The sequence below is a fragment of the Triticum urartu genome, chromosome 1A (genome assembly GCF_056163025.1).
Source record: "Triticum urartu cultivar PI428250 chromosome 1A, HENAU_Tu73, whole genome shotgun sequence".
Lineage (NCBI taxonomy): Eukaryota > Viridiplantae > Streptophyta > Magnoliopsida > Poales > Poaceae > Triticum > Triticum urartu.
In genome coordinates, this window is record NC_141873.1 from 34518239 (window position 1) to 34539429 (window position 21191).

Here is a 21191-nt window from a genome sequence, read left to right on the forward strand (position 1 = left end):
GTGGCTTGCTGGCTGGACATGTTGACTTAAGCAACTGGTCAAAACCAGTCAATGAGGAGGGGATGGTTGAATCTGGCCGGTTTTTATAGTTCGTTTTTTAATACAATACAGACACAAGCGCTCAAACATACGCGTATACATTCATTCTTACAAATCACACACGCACACCTTACCCTTATGCGCACATTCGAGAGACTGAGCCGACATATGGGTTGTAATGTAGATGCATTAGAGTTCGGGTTGTAAATTAAACTAGGACAAGAAGTGAGGTTTGAAATATGCATTTCTCTCGGATATAAATATTTTCGTTCGGTTTGTAAGAAAATCAAGCCATTCAGTTTGCACGTAATTCATCCGGTTTGTATGAAGCGGGAGTGGGTGAAAGAAACAACACTGTTCTCAGGAGGGCGCTCGCCCATTTTCACTGTCCTCACTCACGCTTGTTTCATCTTCCTCGCCGCTCTTTCTTCTTCTCGATTCAAAACTCCAAGCCCCTTCTCCCCTCCCCACCCCACCCCCCAAAACCCTACCACATCCTCCTCCACCGGCGCCAGCCATGGCGTCGCGTCGCTCCCGTGACGGTAAGCGCCTCTCCCCACAGCCCATCCCCATCCCTAACCCTAACCCCAACCCCAGCCCGAATCCTAACCCCGCCCCCTCCCGCCCCAGCCCGCGACCCGGTGCTGGACATGGTCTTCCAGGCGGCCTCCGACGACAACCTCCCCCTCTTCAAGGGTACGCCGCCCCCTCCCCTTCCCAGATTCCGACCCTCATCCCGTTTCGGTGCTCGAGCGCTAACATTTTGGAGGCCCCAATCCGTCGCAGCGCTGGTCACGGTGCTGGACATGGGCAGGGGCCGCCCCAAGGAGGCGATTGAGGCGTTGAGGGTGCAAGAGGCTGGGAAGCTCCAAGGTTTCAGCGCGCTGCACGTCGCCGCCACTAGAGGGAGCCTGCGGGTGTGCAGGTACCTCGTCGAGGAGCTGCTGATTGATGTGGATCTGGTCGACAAGGAAGGTTCATCTATCTTCAGAACCCTAGTCTATCGGTTTAGGACCCCGCGCACACATTCACTGTACGTTTTGTCAAATCGTATGAAGTGCTGTTTTACATGCTGGATTTGTTGTTCACAAGGGTTGCCTGATCTGTAGGTTAGGTTAGGTCTCATGATATCTGGCTGTTTTGTGCTTTCTCTGGGTTTGGCATGGAGGTGCATTATTATGATAATCCAGCTTTTCGAACCAGCTTTTGCCGCGGCTCCAAGCTCAGCACAACACAGTCCAGCAACCATAAACAGAGCCTAAGATTATCTGCGTCAGTATGAACCAATGTGTCATAAGCACCAATGTTTATCTCACAAAATAAAATTATGATTTATCATATTCTGTTGTGCCAACTACCGACTTATTTCACATAAAGCTGCATGAATTAAATAGGCTACTCTTTGAGGGCAAATTAGTTTTTATTTTAGGACAGTTTGGTTGTTTAGTTATTGCACATATGTATGCACTCCAACTCTGAGGATGCATTTCATTCTTCTATTCGGGTAGTCTATTATGTCTAATTTTCATGTGTCAGTTCCATTTAACCGATACTCTCTCGAGCATTATGAAAATCCTGCTTCATATCATTATTTAATTCGATGGGTCTACTTTGTGTGTCTTGGAGAGCCATGTATAAACTATATGCTCTCAGAGAAGACAGAGCAGTGTTAGGAAACTTCTGTGGTGGCATGCTTTTGGAGATAAGACATGCTTTCATACAAAAAAGATCTCATATCTTGCTACGCCGAGAAGTGCTTTGATATAATTTCATTTTTGTGTGTTTGTCTGTTTTATAGGTAGAACACCTCTGTTGTTTGCAACATACCACAATGGGGGTACTGCCGAGTATCTTCTTGATCATGGTGCTGATCAAGACAAAGCCAATAATGATGGGATTTCCCTGTTACATTATGCCGCTGAATCAGGTCCACCTCTATAAACACATATCTCTGTTCTGCATCTCTGCATTACAAATTGTTTTGTGTTATCTTATTCAGAGCTATTTGCTTTTGTTTCATATATTAATTTACTAATATTGTTCTGTGCTAATAGATTATCTTCAAACCTGATGGTTAAGTTCTTCTAATATGTCTCTCTGTTCCGATGTACATGTTGGTTTAGACTCATTAGGCTGTTTGAGAATGCGCGGCATATTATGTTTCCAAGTAGATGTTTGGTGGTATTTCCTGATATACTCTTAGCTGTACTAAATAATAATCCTGCACACGCTTCAGTCATCGATATACTCCCTCCGTCCGAAAATACTTGTCATCAAAATGGTCAAAAAGGGGTGTATCTAGAACTAAAATACATCTAGATACATCTCCTTTTATTCATTTTGATGACAAGTATTTCCGGACGGAGGGAGTATTTATTTTTAGCCATTAGCTGAAGTTTTACTGTCTGCATGCATGTATTGCATCAAACCAGCGCTCTTTGTGTAGCATAATTACTAATATTTGAAACACTTCAACATGGATATATTTGCTTAGCTGTTGTGCATGTGCAATATCCTAAACTGTCACCTAATTGGGAAGTCAATAACCTAATACATGTCACTATCATTCCAGTCTTACATGGGTGTGGAGTGGCAATAATCTGGTAACTGACTTAATAACCTGGTTACCAAGTAGCTATAACATATCGATAACCTGACAAGCAAGTGGCTCTAACCTGGCAATTAGTAACGAAAAGAAGTTATCGAAACATATCTACGTGGGATCTAGTTTTGACGGCATCATCACAGGAAAGCCAACAATGAGCACAGATCGTCAATCAGACACAGGATTTGAGAGATATAAGTACTTGAAAATTCAAAACAAAAGGAGTCTTGCTGATTTCATGTTTGCATGCATTGGTCTTTTGGTATTGTGCATGTGGCAGCGAGTAACCATGCTGTAGATCATGGTCTTATCTTATTGAATATCCCCCTTGACGGGAATTAGGCCCCATCCCTGAATACTCCTATTAAAAGTTAAACTTAACTATGAAAATTTTGGCTTTGATTCCTTCCAATCGAAACAAGTCCTCATTGCGCTTTTTTGTAGCACATGATCAAGGCAAACACAGGTCCAGGATACACCAGAAAACAAAAGAAATAGTCACCAAAATACCTACCATCTTACTTGGTTTCTCATCTTACATTCTTACAGAGATAAAAATACCTTGCATACTAACTAGATCCATAAAACCAGAATTGTTGTATTTGTGAACCCATCTCCTGTTACTGAATTGGAGAGGTCCATGCTCCACTTTGGAAAGTAGGAAGTAGTGAACTGCGAACCTGATGAATCATGAATCGAGTAGCCATGCTGTGGATCATGGTCTTATCTTACTGAATATCCCCCTTGATGGGAATTAGGCCCCATCACTAAATACTCATATTAAAAGTTAACTTAACTATGAAATTTTTGGCTTCGATTCCTTCCAATCCAAACAAGTCCTCATTGGGATTTTTTGTAGCACATGATCAAGGCAAACACAGGTCCAGGATACACCAGAAACAAAAGAAATTGTCACAAAATAACCCTACCATCATACCTTATAAGCTCATGGATTTTTTTAGTAGAGATTGCCAGAAAACCAGAGAGATCTGTAAGGACTGCAATATCACCAAAGAACTAGCCATGGACAGGGGTGCGTGGAAGCTAGCTATCCATGAGCCAGAACCATGAGTTGGTTGCGAGATCTTATGGGTTTCAGCTCTAGCCTACCCCAACTTGTTTGGGACTAAATGCTTTGTTGTTGTTGTTGTTGTTGCTGTTGTATTGCCAGAAAACACCTCTCCCCTTTGTAATAAGTTCCGTGTTTTCTGCCAGGCAATTGTGAAATGCTAGAGCTTTTGCTTGCAAAAGGAGCTTATGTTGACCCGGTAGCTCCTCATGGAACACCACTTCATGGTGCTGCTGGTGAAGGGCAATATGGTGCTGTGAAGATTTTATTGGACCACAATGCAGATGTAAGTTTAAGTACATACCGTTTCTGCCTCAAGTTACCCTATATGTTTTGAACTTTAATTACTTGTGTTTTGCAATTTTTCCCTTGTCTGTCTTGTCATGTTCTATTTAATTGATTGTGTATGGTTGCTTGATGCTGCTATGGTGTTTGTGCTGCATAGTTGAACTCTTGAAATCCTCAGTACATTTTTCTTCTCTTCTGCATGCCCCTTGTTGTGTAGTAGTTGTAATGCTACATCTCATCATAGTGTCTTGGTAATAAGTATGCTTCATCCACTTCCCTTTCAAATTCATAGCACTATACTATCAAATGTACAGTGCATTCGAATATAATTCTATTTTTGGAATGCGGGCACATAATACTGCACATCTTCTCATTTTTGGTCCCTTCAATGCTAATTTCCATGCATAAAACTACTTAAAATGATTACTTTCTTTTTACATATTGGCCATAATAGATTAGTCTCTATCATGTATTGCCATTTGTTTTTGAGTGCTACCTGGAATTTTATGAAGTTTAGACCAATATGGTACTAGTAAGCTACAAGGTTCCACAACATATTCACACTGTTCTTGACTTCTTGTGTATTTTGTTAAATGCCATGGGAGCTGTTTAATTTTCACTGAAGAGGCTTGCTTCGGTACGCCCCCTCTGAAAATATCTTTTCATGCACCCAATTCCACCTGCATCTGCAAATTCTTCTGCGTGGCTATCCCTCACATAATCTTTCCCTGTCGGCTCATCCATCTTCCCATATAAGCTGTGGGTGTGACCGTATGAGGGCGCTGTTGCCTCCCAAATCGTTCTCAATGCTGGCGTCATGCGTCATCTTCTTCGTTTTCTAGTTGTGGTTCCATATTCAGGTTTTAGTAACTTGTCTTCTTGATGGCTGCATTGCTTTTGTTGGGGTTTGAGATCCTAATGACTGGCCGGTGATGATTAAAAGATCGAATCTTTCTTGAAACAAAACAGTCTGGATCTGTAAACTAGAATGGCTTATGCTCCATTAATACTGTGGCTGTATAATTCACATCAGATTGATATGAGCGGAAAGGCAGTATACCATGCAATTCTGCTTGCAGATTCCATGTAAACAATCATAAATAACTGCTATGCGGTGGTAATCGTGGCATTATCTTGATAAAAATAACCTTCTCACTGATTTTACTGTGGGTGTACTGAATCAATTTTCTTTGCTGAAAGCTTGCCTCATCAGTTTAGTTCTATGTATTGACCATTAGAGCTGATATCTTAATATTTCTCCAGTACAGCAAGATGGTAAATGGTGTGACACCTCTTATGGCTGCTAGAGATGCCAACTCAACGGAATGTATCAAGCTCCTAGTTAAGGTGTTGTACATTCATCTGAGCTTTGTCAAGTCCATGAATTTAATTTTGTTGGGTACCCATTTTCTATGTTTATTTTCCATACTGAATTTGTTTTTTTAGTTCCTTTTCTGGCATTTGTTGTTCATACTGGCTGCAGCTGTGGCATGCTGCAATTTGTGACCACTTGTACTGGACCCTTTAGCAACCATTTTTTTTTCTGAAAAAACTTGTGGAGCATTGCGGCTGGGGAGGACATCTGCATATGTGCCATGTTGATATTAATAGTTACCTAAACATGGTACCGGTTTATGACAATTTTGGCGGTACTTTTTGTACTTACAAGTTATAATACTGAGCATGGATGTTAGGAGATTATCACGAGTACTCAAAATATTATGCTTGTGCAGTCATAGAAATTTGAGAAAAGATACGCTTATGTAATCAAATCCCTTTCCCTCCATATATTTACAGCAAAAATTAAGGTTGTTCGTTCAGATATTATGTATCGCATGCATCCTGCATAGAATTGATTTAATTGATGTTCTGTAGGTTCAGGAGGAGCCCATGCTTAAACGGGAAATCATGGCATCAGAGCTTATATCACTAGGGAGTATCTCTTTAAAGAAGAAAGATTATGCTGTTGCAGCAAAATTGTACAGTCGGGTATGTTAAAGCACCATATATTTCTTGCTTTGTTTAGCTTTCCAGCATTTCAGTTTACGTTGCATGCATTATAATTTATAGTTCTTGCACAGCTCTGGCTTTATGTAGGCTAGTATGAATTAAAAATGTGTAGATTTCTTGTTTGAGTGTTGACAGCTTCCTAACTGTTTTTTTAATCCAGTTAACTAATTCAATGTGAGTTAAAAGAAACTTAGCTGAATTGTTGATTTGTCTTATGTGATGTAGGCAATGCAGCTTGATCCTGATGATGCAGTCTTGTTCTCAGACAGGAGCCTTTGTTGGCTTCACATGGGCGATGGAAGAAAGGCTTTGCTAGATGCTAATAAATGCAGAAAAATGCGGCCTCACTGGCCAAAAGCTTGTCGCCAGCAGGGTGAAGCTCTGATGCTACTGAAGGTTACATAGAGGATATGGCTGGCTGTTTTTCTCTTGGTATTGCAAATTGTTTATGATCGTTCACTTTTTGTGTTTTATCGTCAGGACTATGAGGGCGCAAGTGAACGGTTCTTGGATGGTCTCAAATTGGACCCAGTGGACACTGACATCGAGGATGCATTACGGTAAACCCATCTGCCTCTTTGGTTATTGCCATACACCAACCTACCCCTAGTAGTAACTCCGTAATCTCCCATTGAGTAGTATTTTGCTGATATTTAGAAAGAGGCATGCATGTCATATTCATTATCAGCATATACTGTCGTGCAATGGCGCCTAAAGAATTACAGGTGCCAGACATAACCATGCCATTCCAAATAGTATCTGATACTTCTCCTTGCAATAATATTTAGGGAAGCTATGAAGTCCTTGAAGACGTCTCGGAGCACGAAAGCCAGGTGACTGTTTGGGTGTCGCAGGGAAATCAGTTGAAGACTTGAAAACGGCTCAGGAGTTTCTTCATTGGGCAAAGACTGGTTTCCTTTATTAGAAAGTAAAGCGAAGTGTCTGATGGGAGTATTACCGTTGCAAGTTTGTATGAGCTTGGCTGTTGATCAATGCAGTAATGTTGGTGGAAGCTCGTCAGTTGCCATCTATCTATCCTATGTCAGGTTTGCGGGTCTTGTATGAAGCTCACTCGCCCGCCGCACGCCGTGTGCCGCGTCCACCAAAAGATCGCAGCCTTTGCATTTGTCTTGTTAGTACAATGTATGTAGTGACGACGGAGGAGAGGGATATGTTTTGTTGGTTTTCTTCGTCCTGTGGCTGCACAAGAAGAGGAGAGCTAGTATATATATATACAAAACCTTTTATGGTATCAGTAAACTGTTAGCCGAGTTTAATAGTTTCTGCATATATTTGGATGTTCATTCAGGCAGCCCATTCAGACTAGCAAACTGCTTTGGTATTAGGGAGCTCATCTGTAGCTTTAATTTATGGTATTTGTGTCGATTATATGGATAGCTCCGATCAAGAAATTGCCATCTGATCTTCCCAAAGATCCGCACCTTTTAGCTCTATGTGAGATACTACAGCAGTACGGTAGTGCTATATCTGTCAATTATTTCTCTATGGAAAAGCAAACTACAGTTCAATAGATGAAATGCAGACGGAAAAGAAATCACCAAGCAAATGAACTAGGGTAGATAACACTCCAGTGCAAAGAGAGAGCCGTCACCAATAAAATAGGGATTTCTTTCCATGGGCAGAGAGGCAGGTCAACTCGGCCATCGACTAGATGAACATGGACACATTCCGGGCCCAACAGTGCATGTGCGGTTGGGGTAAGGCCAGCTCCACCGCACGAGCATTGACATGGGCCAAGAAAGCCCATCTACCCAGCCGCTGCCTAATGTAATCAGCCGTTCACAGCTGCCTCTACCTAGCGCTCATGGCGACTAGGGTTTCCCTACTCCGCCGGCATCCCACCAGCGTTGAGTTTTCCCTACTGCCCTCCGCACCTACCCCTCACCTCCGATCTCTCCGCTTGTCCTTCGGGCTGATGGGGACAGCTAGCCTGTCTTCCCAGCTTTGGGGTTGGTGGGGGCTTGGCGGCAGAGGTAGATTGATTCTGCCAGTCGAGGAGGTGACAGTTTTATCGGCCATGGCTGTATGGAGAACAACCAAGGAACGGAAGAAGTCAAGGAAAATAGTTGCATCGGGGAACAAGGAAGCGAAGGCAACAAATGACAAGATGGCATCAACGGCGGACTCCTCCGCGGAGGACCGCCGCGCCTAATGGCTATTTTATGCTGGAACTGTCATGGGTTGGGCGACCCCGCGACAGTTCATGAGCTGCGCGACCTTGCGCGGGAGAGTGCGCCGGCGATCTTATGCGTGGTGGAGACACAAATCGCTAAGGCTCGCATGGAAGGTTTGGCAAGTACTTTGGGTTTTGACGGAGCTTATGGAGTCGGTAGTTCAGGGCGTAGTGGGGGCCTTTGTGTTTACTGGAAAAAGGAGATGGGCTTGGAACTTCGAAATTTTTCCAAATACCACATCGACATGGAGGTGGAAGAGGAAGGGAAAGAGCCATGGCGGTTAACATGTTGGTATGGAGAAGCTAATACTAGCATGCGATATAAAACATGGGATATGATGAGATTTCTAAAGGCTGATTGCGATCTTCCATGGCTATGTATTGGGGATTTCAATGAAGTCTTGAGGCAAGAGGAGCAGTTCGGACCAAACTTGCGAGAGATGGCTCAAGTTAATTTATTTCGGGAAGTTGTAGATGTTTGTCAACTCTGTGATATTGGATACAAGGGGCTGGACTGGACATTTGAAAGACGTATACAGGGGGGTGATTTCTGCCGTGTTAGACTTGATCGTGCATTGGCCACCGCAGAATGGTGTAGCAGGTTCCCTCTAGCTACGTTACACCACTTGCATGCTGCTAAGTCGGATCACTGTCCTATTCTTTTAACCAATCAATCTGCCGTCAATGATACAAGATCAAGGAACCCAAAATTGTTTCGTTACGAAGTAATGTGGGAGCGACATGGGGAATTCTTGCCGTTGCTTGAGCAAGCATGGGGAACAGCTAAGGCCGGAACTGTTGGAGAAATCTGTGAAAAACTTAGAGCAACAGCAAGCGCCGTCATGACATGGGGAAGTTCAGAGTTTGGAGCAGTTCGACAGGAGCTGCGACAGCTCCGGAGGCAGCTTGCAGAATTGCGATCTGCTCCGGCACGTGTTGGCCCAACTTATGAAGAGTTAAAAGTCGAGGGTCGCATCATCGAATTGTGCTTCCGCGAGGGGTGATGTGGCGTCAGCGGGCACGTGTCCAGTGGCTCGCTGAAGGTGACAAAAATACACGTTTTTTCCAGCAAAAAGCTTCGAATTGACGCAAGAAAAATCGCATTACACGTTTGGTTAAAGAAGATGGTTCAGTCTGTGTCGATCACACACAAATGGAAAACATGACAGTGGAGTTCTATGAGCATTTGTTTGCCTCGGAGGGGGTGATTGGTATAGAGGAAGTACTTTCGCATGTGCCTTGTAAAGTAACTAATGATATGAATGCCGATCTGGATAAGCCTTATAGTGAAGCTGAAATAAAAAAGGCATTATTCCAAATGTTCCCGACAAAGACGCCGGGGCCAGATGGGTTTCCAGCACATTTTTTTCAGAAATATTGGCATTTATGCGGTGAAGAGGTGACCAAGATTGTTATTCGGATTTTGAAGGGGGAAGACTCCCTTGACGAGATCAACATGACGTTCATTGTTATTATCCCTAAGGTAAATAACCCAACTTTTTTGTCTCAGTTCCGACCCATTAGCTTGTGCAATGTGATGTTCAAGATCGCATCAAAAGTGCTAGCTAACAGACTGAAGCAGATTCTCCCTAAGATCATTTCCGAAGAGCAGTCGGCCTTTGTGCCAGGTAGACTCATTACTGATAATGTCATAATGGCGTATGAGTGCTTGCATTACATGAAAAATAATAGAAGTAAGAAGAATTCCCATTATGCTGTAAAGTTGGATATGCAGAAAGCCTATGACCGTCTAGAATGGAACTATCTGGAAGCAATCATGAAGAAGTTGGGAATTAGTAACCAGTTTGTAGATGCAGTTATGAGGGGAGTAAAATCAGTTTCTTACTCGGTCCTCTTCAATGGAGGTCCAACAAGGGAATTTTTGCCATCCAGAGGGATTCGACAAGGTGACCCAATTTCGCCATATTTATTTCTCTTAGCAAGCGAAGGCCTGTCTTGTTTAATGCAGCATGCAAGCAGAGTTGGCGGTCTAGAAGGAATTCAAATTGCAACCCAAGCACCTCGCATTAACCTGCTACTCTTTGCTGATGATTGTATTTTATTCAGTAAAGCATCAAGAGAGAAGGCGGAAGCATTGAATAATGTTCTCAATACATATTGCCAAGCATCGGGGCAGCGGATCAACAATGACAAGTCCTCCATTTATTTTGGAAAGGGCTGCCCAGAGGCTGTCCGGCAAGAGGTAAAGACCATGCTGAATGTTACAAATAAAACCTTAAATGAGAAATACTTGGGTCTTCCTTCTGATGTTGGAAGGTCGAAGAATGGAGCATTTGCCTATCTCAAGGACAGGGTGTGGAAAAGGGTGCAAGGATACATGGAGAAATTGTTGGCGGGAAGTGGAAAAGAAGTTCTTATCAAATCTGTTGTGCAGGCGATACCCACGTATTCCATGTCGGTTTTCAAGTTACCTAGAGGACTATGCGAGCATATTACGTCCCTGATCCGCAAATTCTGGTGGGGAAGTAAAGTGGGAGAGAGGAAAACATCATGGGTGGCATGGGACGACATGACTATGCCAAAATACAAGGGAGGTCTTGGTTTCCGAGATATAGAAATTTTTAACTTGGCACTACTTGCTCGCCAAGCTTGGAGATTGTTGCAAGAGCCGGAATCACTCAGTGCACACATCCTAAAAGCAGTTTATTTTCCCCTTGGAGAACTTCTGACGGCTGAATTGGGTACCCGACCATCTCAAGTGTGGAGAGCCATCTGCGAGGGGAGGGATACGCTCAAGGTTGGCATCATCAGGAGAATTGGAGACGGGCGCGACACACATATATGGGAAGTTAATTGGTTACCAAGGGACTTTAAACTCCGACCAATTAGTGCCATTTCATCTAGTCCACCGGAGAAGGTCTCGGAGTTGATGTGTCCGGTTACCAGAACGTGGGATGGGACAGCTTTGAACATGCACTTGCTACCAATGGATGCAGAAGTCGTTCGTCAAATACCCTTAGGACATCTGAATCAAAAAGACTGTTGGGGCTGGCATTATGAGAGGAATGGAAACTTCTCCGTGAGATCGGCCTGCTATCGACTATTAGTGAAAACCAAAATGAGGCGTGAAGCATGGATGAATGGGGAAACCGAAAACTCAAATGTTGAGAGCCAGGATAGAAATTGGATGAAGTTGTGGAAGGTACGAGTCCCGCCAAAATTGCGCTTGTTCGCATGGAGGCTGGCGCGCTCGTCACTACCGACGGGTGAGGAGCGGACAAAACGTCACATGACCACATCACCTGTTTGCTCAATATGTAGTGCAGCTTATGATTCCTGGAGACATGCCCTTCTAGACTGTAACATGGCTAAGAGTGTGTGGGCACTCAGAGATGACGATTCAGGTGTGTCCCTGTATGGAGATGAGACACTGGATGCTAAGCTGTGGCTGTTCGGTTTATTTAGCACACTCAGCAGTGGCAAAGTCGTGGAGGTTTTGGTTACACTGTGGTCCATATGGCACGCACGACGGCGGGCTATACATGAAAATGAGTTCCAAAGTCCTCTCTCAACACATCTTTTTATAAACAGGTATCTTGATGAACTAAAGGGCCATGACTCTATGTCACCAAAGCATGGCCCGACGAGCAAACCAGCAGCGCCAAAGTGGATTCCCCCAGTTCCTGGAAACATCAAACTCAATGTGGATGCAGCAGTGGCCAAATCCACCAGCAGAGGAGCTGTGGGGGTGGTATGCCGAGATGAGCAGGGAAGCTTTAGAGGGGCTTCCGCTGTTGTTTTTGAGGGGCTGACGGAGCCTGAAACTTTAGAAGCTTTGGCTTGTAGGGAGGCCTTGGCTTTGGGACATGATCTTCACTTAGGAAAGCTTCAAGTAGCAACTGACTGTCTGAGAGTCATCAAGGAGATAGAGTCTGATAAGAACTATGGTGGTCATTGCATGATAATTAGAGAGATTAGATCTTTAAGTTCTTCTTTTTTGGCTTGTGCTTTTAGCCATGAGCAGCGTAGCAGCAACGGTGAGGCTGATAGATTAGCTAAGATGGCATCTTCTCTCAGTCTGGGACGCCATGTGTGGCTGGTGGAGCCTCCTGAACATTTATGTATTCCCTCGAACATTGAGATGTAATAAAGCTGCGTTGTTCTCTCAAAAAAAAAACTCCACCGCACGACCCCAAACGGACGTCCGTTTTGTCCGGATTCTGTTCGTTTGGGTAGGGCAATGGGGTCGTGTTCAGCCGTGTCCTGGAATGCGGTGGCCGTGCGCCCAGCGCGCGGTCCCATCCCTTTGCCCTATCCTGTCCGTCAAGGCCAAAAATGGCCATATTTTCATCAAAACTAGTTTTACAACCCAAATATTTGTCTGAAAATTAAAATAGTTTTACAACCCAATTGAAATTGTCTTTAATAAAATAGTTTTACAACCAAATCGGAATTGTCTTGACTGAACATAAAATGGACCAATACATCTATTGGTTGCCAATGTGATCCCACACATGCTCAACCAAGTCATTTTGAAGATTCAAATGAGTGTGCCAATCACGCATCTCACGGTGGAATTGGGCAAACTGTTCAAATGTGGTCCGGTCTTGGTGCAGTGACTCAATATTTTCACCTTGATAATCAAATCCTTGGTCGAAGATACTCTCATCACGCTCGTCCTCGACGACCATGTTGTGCATGATCACACAAGCAATCATCACCTCCCAAAGCTTCCTTTCATCCCATGACAGTGCAGGGTTTTGAACGATACCCCACCGGGATTGAAGCACACCAAAAGCATGTTCCACATCCTTTCTAACACTCTCTTGCATTTGGGCAAATCTTTTTCTCTTCTCACCTTGGGGTTTCGAGATTGTCTTCACAAAAGTTGACCACTGAGGATATATACCATCTGCTAGATAGTATTCCTTGTTGTATTGGTGGCCGTTGATCTCAAAGTTGACAGGTGGGGAGTGGCCTTCTGCAAGCTTCGCGAAGACTGGAGAACGCTGCAGCATGTTGATATCATTGTGAGAACCTGCCATGCCGAAGAAAGAATGCCATATCCAAAGATCATGTGATGCCACCGCTTCTAATATGACAGTGCACCCGTTGACATGCCCATTGTACTGGCCCTGCCAAGCAAATGGACAGTTCTTTCACTCCCAGTGCATACAATCTATGCTGCCAAGCATGCCTGGAAAGCCTCTAGCTGTGTTGGTCGCCAACAATCTCTCTATATCAGCGGCAGTTGGCTGCCTCAAGTACTCTGGGCCAAACACCTCGATCACAGCCTGGCAAAACTTGTACATTGACATCAGACATGTTGTCTCATTCATACGCACATACTCATCCACCAGATCGTCTGGAATTCCATATGCAAGCATGCGGATGGCCGCAGTGCATTTCTAGTAAGAGGAGAATCCAAGCTTGCCGAGGGCATCCATCTTGCACTTGAAGTATGGGTCATGAGCAACCACTCCCTCTCGGATACGATTGAACACATGCCTTGCCATTCGAAAACGGTGATGGAATTTATCCGGCTTGAAGAGCAGGGTGTTGGCAAAGTAATCGGCATAGAGCAGGGCGTGGCCTCTCTCCCTGTTGCGGTTCAGGTTGGGAGCACGGCCAGGGACTGACCCCCTGTACCGAGGAAGCTGCCGTTGAATGTGGTCGTGAACGACCAGTGCAGCCACCACAAGATCTTCATCATCCGATGACGAATCGTCCGATGAACAAAGGAAGTGATGGAAGAAAAACTCGTCTCCACTGTCCATACCATTGTGGGCAAAATGCCGAACACCTTGCGGTCGTGGTGGCGAAGAGGCCGCGATGATCACCTGGACGCAGCAGGGGTGGTTGCCGGCCGGCTACTGGCCGCTCTGGAGCTCTCGTCGTAAGCTGCCGAGGCCGCCATGGTACGTCGCCGGCGGTCGTGTCCCCTCTGCGACCGGCAAAGACGGCGACGGCCAAACCTCCGATCGCCGGCCAAAACTACGGCCAAAGCACGGGCGTGGTGGCGGCCATGTCGAGACGTGGTTTGGTAGGGACGGCCGGGAGCTGCGCGGTGAGGAGGCGGCCGGAGAATAGCGGTGGCGCCGACGGCGGGGCGGGGCGGGAGAGAGAGGGTGCAAGCGTTGGAAGCAGACGAACTGCTAGTGTCCCCGACAGGCGGGCCACCGGGGGGGGGGGGGAGGGGGGACAAGGGCGTGCGTCCAGGCCGTTCGGCGCGTCCGTTTCACCCCAAACCGAGCGCAAGTTTGGGTCGGGGATGAGTCGAAAACGGACGGAATCCGGATATTTGTCCGTTTAAGGCTGCGCGCCGGGCCGCGCTATTCATCCGTTTTACCCCAAACGGACGCGCGCGGACAGGATGGGGTCGCACGGTGGAGTTGGCCTAACTATCTCCGGTGTGTCGGTCGGTGACCTCTACGGCATCGCTGCGTCGGCGAGCGCCGTTGTGGAGTCGGCCCTGGAGTTCGCCACTTTGCCCTACTGTGCTGCTGGCAGTTGTGGAAGCATCACAATTCAGTTGCTTTCCACTGGCTGCCCCCTTCTTTGCGCCGCGTGCTCAGCTGCTGCCAGGACGACGCCGGCGCGGGCGCCTCCGGGTTCCTCGCCGGCACCACATCGACTCGTGGATACGCGCGCTCTCTCCGGCGGCCCGGGCTGCGAAACCTGACCAATATATTTAGGTGGGGGAAGCTCCCCACCCCCTCTGAAAAATGAAAATAAAACATGTCAAATAACCAAAAGCCGATGCCAACAAATAAGCACAAGGTTGGCAAAAGGTGAAGACGTGCAACTTTCTAAGGGAGAAGACGTAAATCTTTTTGGGGCTTGATGAAACTGCAATGTTTACCCATCTTACATAACAAGTGCTTCAGCAGTAGTAGCATCGCCTGTATAGGTTAGATAAGAGCGCCTGGCTGCCAAAAATGTACCATTATGTGATGTCTAAGCATTGCCGCAGTTGCGCCTAACCCTTCATTAGAGTAGCCCTTAGCTGCCAAAATATTGACGAATCAACCTGTGATTGAATGGTTAGAGGGACTCTGGTATCCTCAGCCCATCTACGGTGACTTCGTAAATCTCAAGATGGTATGCCGGCTCAGTCTTTCAGAGGTGCTCATAAAGATAGGGTGTGCGTGTATGCGTTTATAAGGATGAGTGTATGCGCGTGTATATGAGCACTTGTGTCTATATTGATGTTCAAAAAAAATATTGGCGCTCTCTCTCTCTCTCTCTCTTTTTTCCTTTTTTATAAAAAAATGTATCTAATTTCCAGTGATGTAAGCACCAATCCATTGTCGTCCAGCCCGGTTAGGATACCTGGCTTTCACCCAGGCGACCCGGGGTCAAATCCCGGCAATGGAGCCTTTTTTTTTCATTTCTTTTTTCGTGTGAATTTTGAGAAATGCCCCAGGCTGAGTTACCTGACCCAGCGGTCAATAGAACACTCAATCTCCTCCATTCCCACAAAAAATCTCCTACTATTGGGCTTGTAGCTTGTATGTGTTCTCTAAGAGAAGTAATTTGTCCTCATGTTTTGAGGTCCCAATAAAAGAGCGTGGAAACAGATAAAAACTCTTGAATGGAAATTGAAAAGAAATGTAGCCCAGTTCCTTCGCAAATGGTAAGATCTTTGGCGCAAGAAGGGGCGACCCATATCATCTTGAATTGGTTCTGCTTCCCCCTCTTTTTTTAAGAATACTGAGCCGGATTAGTTGAAGAGACATGATTCAGCAAGGTTGCCAAGGTCATAGCATTGCCGAAGCAGTTTATAATTCAGGAGAACAGATGAGAATAGAAATGATGTTCAGTCAGGTGTGGTTTTGAAGCAGGCATAAGAAGGCAGTATTTCAGTAGAGGTGTGTTGCAGGGTGTATTGCCTTTTGCTACGCACAGCGCCTTTGCAGAATTGGTATGCGAGTCGTCAAGTACACAAAACATGGGCATTTGAGTGCAGGCCAGGTATTTTTATTAAGGTGACCTGCCACTCCATATATGAAAAACTACCAGTCCATAGTTTTTACTATTCCATGTATGAACAACAACCAGAGTTCTATGAGCAGGTGAGCACATGAAGGCAAATTACCTGATTCTTTTTCACAGATCTCTGCACTTGAAAAACCATGTCTTGATTCCCGGTGATCTCTATGCAAGTATGTAATGTAGGACTCTGTTACGCCTACGCCATTTTGCATCTGCCATTTGGTTGACAGAATGCCCCCATTAGCCATTAGCTCAATTTCTGCAAACAAGCTCAAAAAGTCCAAGCGATGTTGAATCATGTTCCTTTCATTTCCTTTTTCTTGTTCTGTTCTGTTTTGGGAACAGAACAAAACCATGAGTGTATTCATATTTCATATTATGTGCAGTGTTGGCCAAAAATATGCAACAAATACCTGGCTGATTGGAGCCAAAAATATCAAAACCTCTATGAGATCTTCATGCAGCCATCCTCTTGTCCCTGAACTTATATCTCAAGATTCAGTTTACACGCGACATTCTTCAGCAACATTGCTTGCTAAAAGCTGAAATACGGTAACATCAGCACTGATTAAACTCACAAGATAGCCCACAGTTCCAACGCCGGCGGCATTAAAGAGCCCCCCCCCCCCCCCCCCCCCCCCCCCCCATCTGATTTCATTCAACGGAAACAAGGGTTCCATACAAACTACCAAACTTGACACCTACAGCTAATGACATAAACTAAGGTAGCGAGTTTAAGATCCAAGTCACCCATTAGGTCATTATTACAACCAACAGGAAGTTCCAAACATCACAAAATCAGGAAACAACACTACAGCCGCCAAGACATATAGCAAGCTAAGAACATTACTGAAAAAAAAGGATCACCAACTTCTGAAATCGAGACCAGACTGGACCAAAAGCAAGATCAGCATCTTAATTAACCATCTTGTTCTAGGAAGACAAATTGCGGCACATCAGCAGTAGTTGCAGGCTTCGAACACTTCAGTTTTCGTCCGATTCATATTTCAAGATCTTCTAACCCAGCCTCGGTGATTCTCAGCAGACCACCAGCCGGCGCCACGCGAGCTGCATCATGAGCTCGCACCGCCTTCTGTTGAAGCGCCGACGATCCCTCCGGCAGTTTCTTCCTATCGCCGTCATTCTGCAAACCTGCCCACAAATGAAGGAAAGCGCGGATGGCACAGGTCAGCTCAACAGGAGCCAATGTTAAGTTCATGCTCTATTCCGAGTTTTCGGATTGCCCAGCAGAAGGCATCAATCCCCACCACATGAAAATTAAGTCCTACTGGTATTTTCTCAGCAACCCACCAAAAAAATAGTTAGTGAAGCAGCTGGTCTATCGAAGTGATCAGGGCAATAGAATTGTCCATGAATATCGATGTACCTTGTGGACTGTAGAAACCCATGTATGGAATCAAAGTACGGAAGTTCTCTCTCTTCCATAGCTTCTTCCACTGTAATGACTTGAGATTAATCTTGTACTAGATGCCAAGGTCTGTGGTCACGAAAATGATATCACGGCCCTCCACAGATCCAATCAGTCTAAGTCTTATCCTGGGATTTTGAATGGGGAGAAGGTTTTTGAGATCGATGATTGCACGCTCAGCCCATGACGCAGCTCCATCGGAACCCATCTGCCTTGACCACACGTAGAGGGTTAACATGTCCACATGCGCAAACCCCAAACTGCCATCCACCATCGCCATGACAGCAGCTCGAGCGACAGGCCCCTCCAGTGGCGCGTCAACCAGCGATAAGCAGTTAGAACCCAAGTCGTACTTGAGAATTCCTACATGAAGATCATCGTCGAACACAAACATAAGCATGAAGTGCAATGCGTTTCCGACGAGGACAGGGGGCATTTCGTCGAGGAGTGGATCAGCAGTAAGATGAAGACCAGGGCACTGCTCGCTCCACTCGGCCGTCTCCGGCGAGTACACGCGCGCGCGCGCAACACAATCATCGTCGTCATGACCGATCCTGTCCAGGCCGACGAAGACCACCCGGAAGGGGCCCTCATGGCAAGCCCGGTGGCCACAATCGCTCACGGCGCAGAGCACCGCGGCGACCCAATGGTGCGCGGGCGCTTCCAGCTTCATCCGGGGGCGTGTCATTGGGTCCCAGACGACGAGGCCCATATCATATCTATAATGATTGCCCATGAGAACGCGGCCATGGCGGCAGTCCCACGGAGTGTACCCATGTTCGTCTGGAGCACGCGCGGCGAATTTTTTTTTTTGAAAGATCCGGGGTTTCCGGCTTCATTGATTTAGAAGAAAGCAGCGGGAGAACAGGGGGTGATCAAGCGATCATGGATGCAGTTTGAGAAATGAAAATGAAAACTACAGGGTGACCGGCTTTAGCCCTCGGCCTAATCTCTCGCTACATATTCCCCAAAGGGGGGCTCTAGGCATGTTGCTCCCGCCATTCTCCATAGCTCGATCGTGTTCCTGATAGAGTGCAGCACGTCTTCAGCATGGGGGAGTTTGCTGTTGAAAACACATGCATTTCTCTTCTTCCATATCTCCCAGGCTATCAGCATCATCATCGTCTTGAGCCCTTTCCTGAAGTTTGATGGTGCTAGTTGGACTATTTTTTTCCAGTGCCTCAGTGATGAGTGGCTCGTTGTTCTGGCAAGCTGCAGGGCTGCACATCCATTCCAGGAGGATGCCGCCTCCCAAACCGACCGTGCGAGCGGGCAATCCCAGAATAGGTGCGTAGAACATTTGAGATTTCTGAGACAGAGAGCGCAGAAGTAACCGTTTGGCCACCCGCGCCGCTGCAGGCGATCGTTGCACCAGAGTCTGTCTTGGAGGAGAAGCCATGTAAACATCTTAACGGTTCCAGGGGCCCAAGCCTTCCAGATTGCCGCCTTGATTCTGGGATTAGGGGCATCGCCTGTCTGCAGTTTGTAAGCAGCACTGGCAGTATAGACGTTTCCACCACCTGCCACCCAGGTGATCGAGTCTTCCTCCGTTGTTAGTGCGACGTTGGCCCTGCGAAGCTTTCGCCAGGCACTGGACCACCATTTCGGCCCTATTGCCATGCTGTAGGTCTTGAATCCATTTGTCATTTTTCAGGGCCTCTTGAACTGTCCTGCCCTTGCCACGCGAGTGCTGGAGAAGAGTTGGGAACTCTTGGCATAGAGGCATTGATCCCAACCAAGAGCTTGTCCAAAAAGTGGCTGTTCTTCCGTTTCCCAGCTGCACTGAGGTGGCCGATGCAAAGAGCACACGATCGTCGTGATCGCATGGGACGGGAAAGCTCATCCAGGGGCTATGCTGTTGCTGCCATGAAAGCCAGAACCATCGCATCCGCAGGGCCGCGCCGAAACGGTGGAGATCCAGGATGCCCAGCCCTCCCTTGTCCACCAGCCGGCATACCTTATCCCAAGCCACCTTGCATTTGGCCCCGGTGATTTTCTCGTCCTGTGCCCAGAGGAACTGCCTGCGAGCCTTGTCCACTTCTCTTAGGATTTTCTTTGGGACCTTGAGGACGGTCATGGCAAACACTGGCAGCGCAGTTAGCACCGCACGCACGAGGACTCGCCTGCCAGCCATGCTCATGAGCCGGCCCTTCCATCCCGCCAGCCTAGATCGAATTCGGTTGGTTATGAACTGGAAGTGCACCAGCCTTATTTTTCTCATGGAAATGGGCAGTCCAAGATAGGTGGTTGGAAAAGAGGTTTGCTGTCCTCCGAAACTAGCAAGCACCTCAGACAGCTGAATGTCATTGCAGTTTATTGGAATCACCGAAGACTTAGCCTGGTTCAGTTTGAGCCCCGTGCAGTCGCCAATTTTTTTTCCGGCGAATTTCATGGTGGAGACGAAGTTTGCCACGGGTTCCTCCTCATCAGGCATGCAGGGATAAGGCCATGAATACAAGGTGACTATAGACTTGCAAGATAGGATCAAGAACTCACATATATTCATGAAAACATAATAGGTTCAGATCTGAAATCACGGCACTCGGGCCCTAGTGACAAGAATTAAGCATAGCAAAGTCATAGCAACATCAATCTCAGAACATAGTGGATACTAGGGATCAAACCCTAATAAAACTAACTCGATTACATGATAAATTTCATCCAACTCATCACCGTCCAGCAAGCCTACGGTGGAATTACTCACGCACGGCGGTGAGCATCATGAAATTGGTGATGGAGGAAGCTTGATGATGATGATGGCGACGGATTCCCCTCTTCGGAGCCCCGAACGGACTCCAGATCAGCCCTCCCGAGAGGTTTTAGGGCTTGGCGGCGGCTCCGTATCGTAAAACGTGATGAATCCTTCTTCCCTATTTTTTCCTCCCCGAAAGCAAATATATAGAGTTTGAGTTGAGGTTGGAGGAGCTCCACGGGACTGTGACGCCCGGATAATTAAGCTACAGTGATCCTCTGCTAATGATGCCACGTGACCTCGTTTATAGTTGCTAATCTCCACAATTAGTTCGAAACCGATTCAAATTCAAATTCAAAATTAGGCAAACAATAAAAGTTCTCAAATAATAAAACTAAAATGTTCTGGTTGTGCCAAATAATGCGTAATTAATTATGGTGGAGAAACCACACTTGTATAAAATATGTAAATACTCAAAATGAATAAAATAGTAGCAAAAACAATTAGTTAAATGATTATAAAATAATAAACAATTACAAATGATTTTATATTAGGTGCCAAGTTAATTGCGGTAGCGGCATAAGTATTAAAAATATTTTAGGTGCAACTTGGGTTTTTCATAAACACCGAAAATTAATACAACAGAAAAGAAGGAAAGAAAATACAAAAGAGAAAGTAAACAACAAAAAAAAAGAGACAGAGACCCCCCCCCCCCCCCCCGAGCTGGGCCTCGGCCCAGCAGGCTACCGGGCCGCCAGGCCGGCCCAACCGCGCCCGCTACTAATCCCCTCGGCCGCCAGGAACCCTAACCCATCCACCCCGTCACCCCCACTCCCCACGCCTCTCCTCTCCCCTTCCCGATCCGATCTGGATCGGGGACGAGCAAGCCCCCCCCCCCACCTCGCGACG

At 46.2% G+C, this 21191-nt stretch overlaps 2 protein-coding genes and 1 pseudogene across 4 annotated transcripts; 1 reads left to right on the forward strand and 2 right to left on the reverse strand.

The window, feature by feature from the left end:
• The first annotated feature begins 451 nt into the window (after positions 1–451).
• LOC125544457 (uncharacterized) lies at positions 452–7023 on the forward strand. 3 transcript variants are annotated; one of them, XM_048708162.2, is made up of 10 exons: positions 452–581; positions 670–735; positions 826–1014; positions 1838–1966; positions 3860–3999; positions 5265–5348; positions 5877–5990; positions 6237–6407; positions 6492–6571; positions 6800–7023. In XM_048708162.2, exons 1-10 carry the CDS (start codon positions 557–559, stop codon positions 6846–6848), a joined length of 1047 nt encoding a protein of 348 aa, XP_048564119.2. In that variant the 5' UTR covers positions 452–556; the 3' UTR covers positions 6849–7023. The 3 variants fall into 3 exon arrangements, with proteins under 3 accessions (XP_048564119.2, XP_087401706.1, XP_087401695.1); XM_087545580.1 differs by lacking the exon at positions 670–735 and having other exon boundaries at positions 458–581; positions 761–1014; XM_087545569.1 differs by lacking the exon at positions 670–735 and having other exon boundaries at positions 477–581.
• Positions 7024–12653: 5630 nt separating this feature from the next.
• On the reverse strand, positions 12654–13211 carry LOC147988799 (uncharacterized). The gene has a single exon (XM_087535923.1). The coding sequence runs from the start codon at positions 13209–13211 to the stop codon at positions 12654–12656; it is 558 nt and encodes a 185-aa protein (XP_087392049.1).
• A 1476-nt stretch (positions 13212–14687) lies between these two features.
• Positions 14688–18344, reverse strand: LOC125532637 (uncharacterized; annotated as a pseudogene).
• Between the last annotated feature and the right edge of the window lie 2847 nt (positions 18345–21191).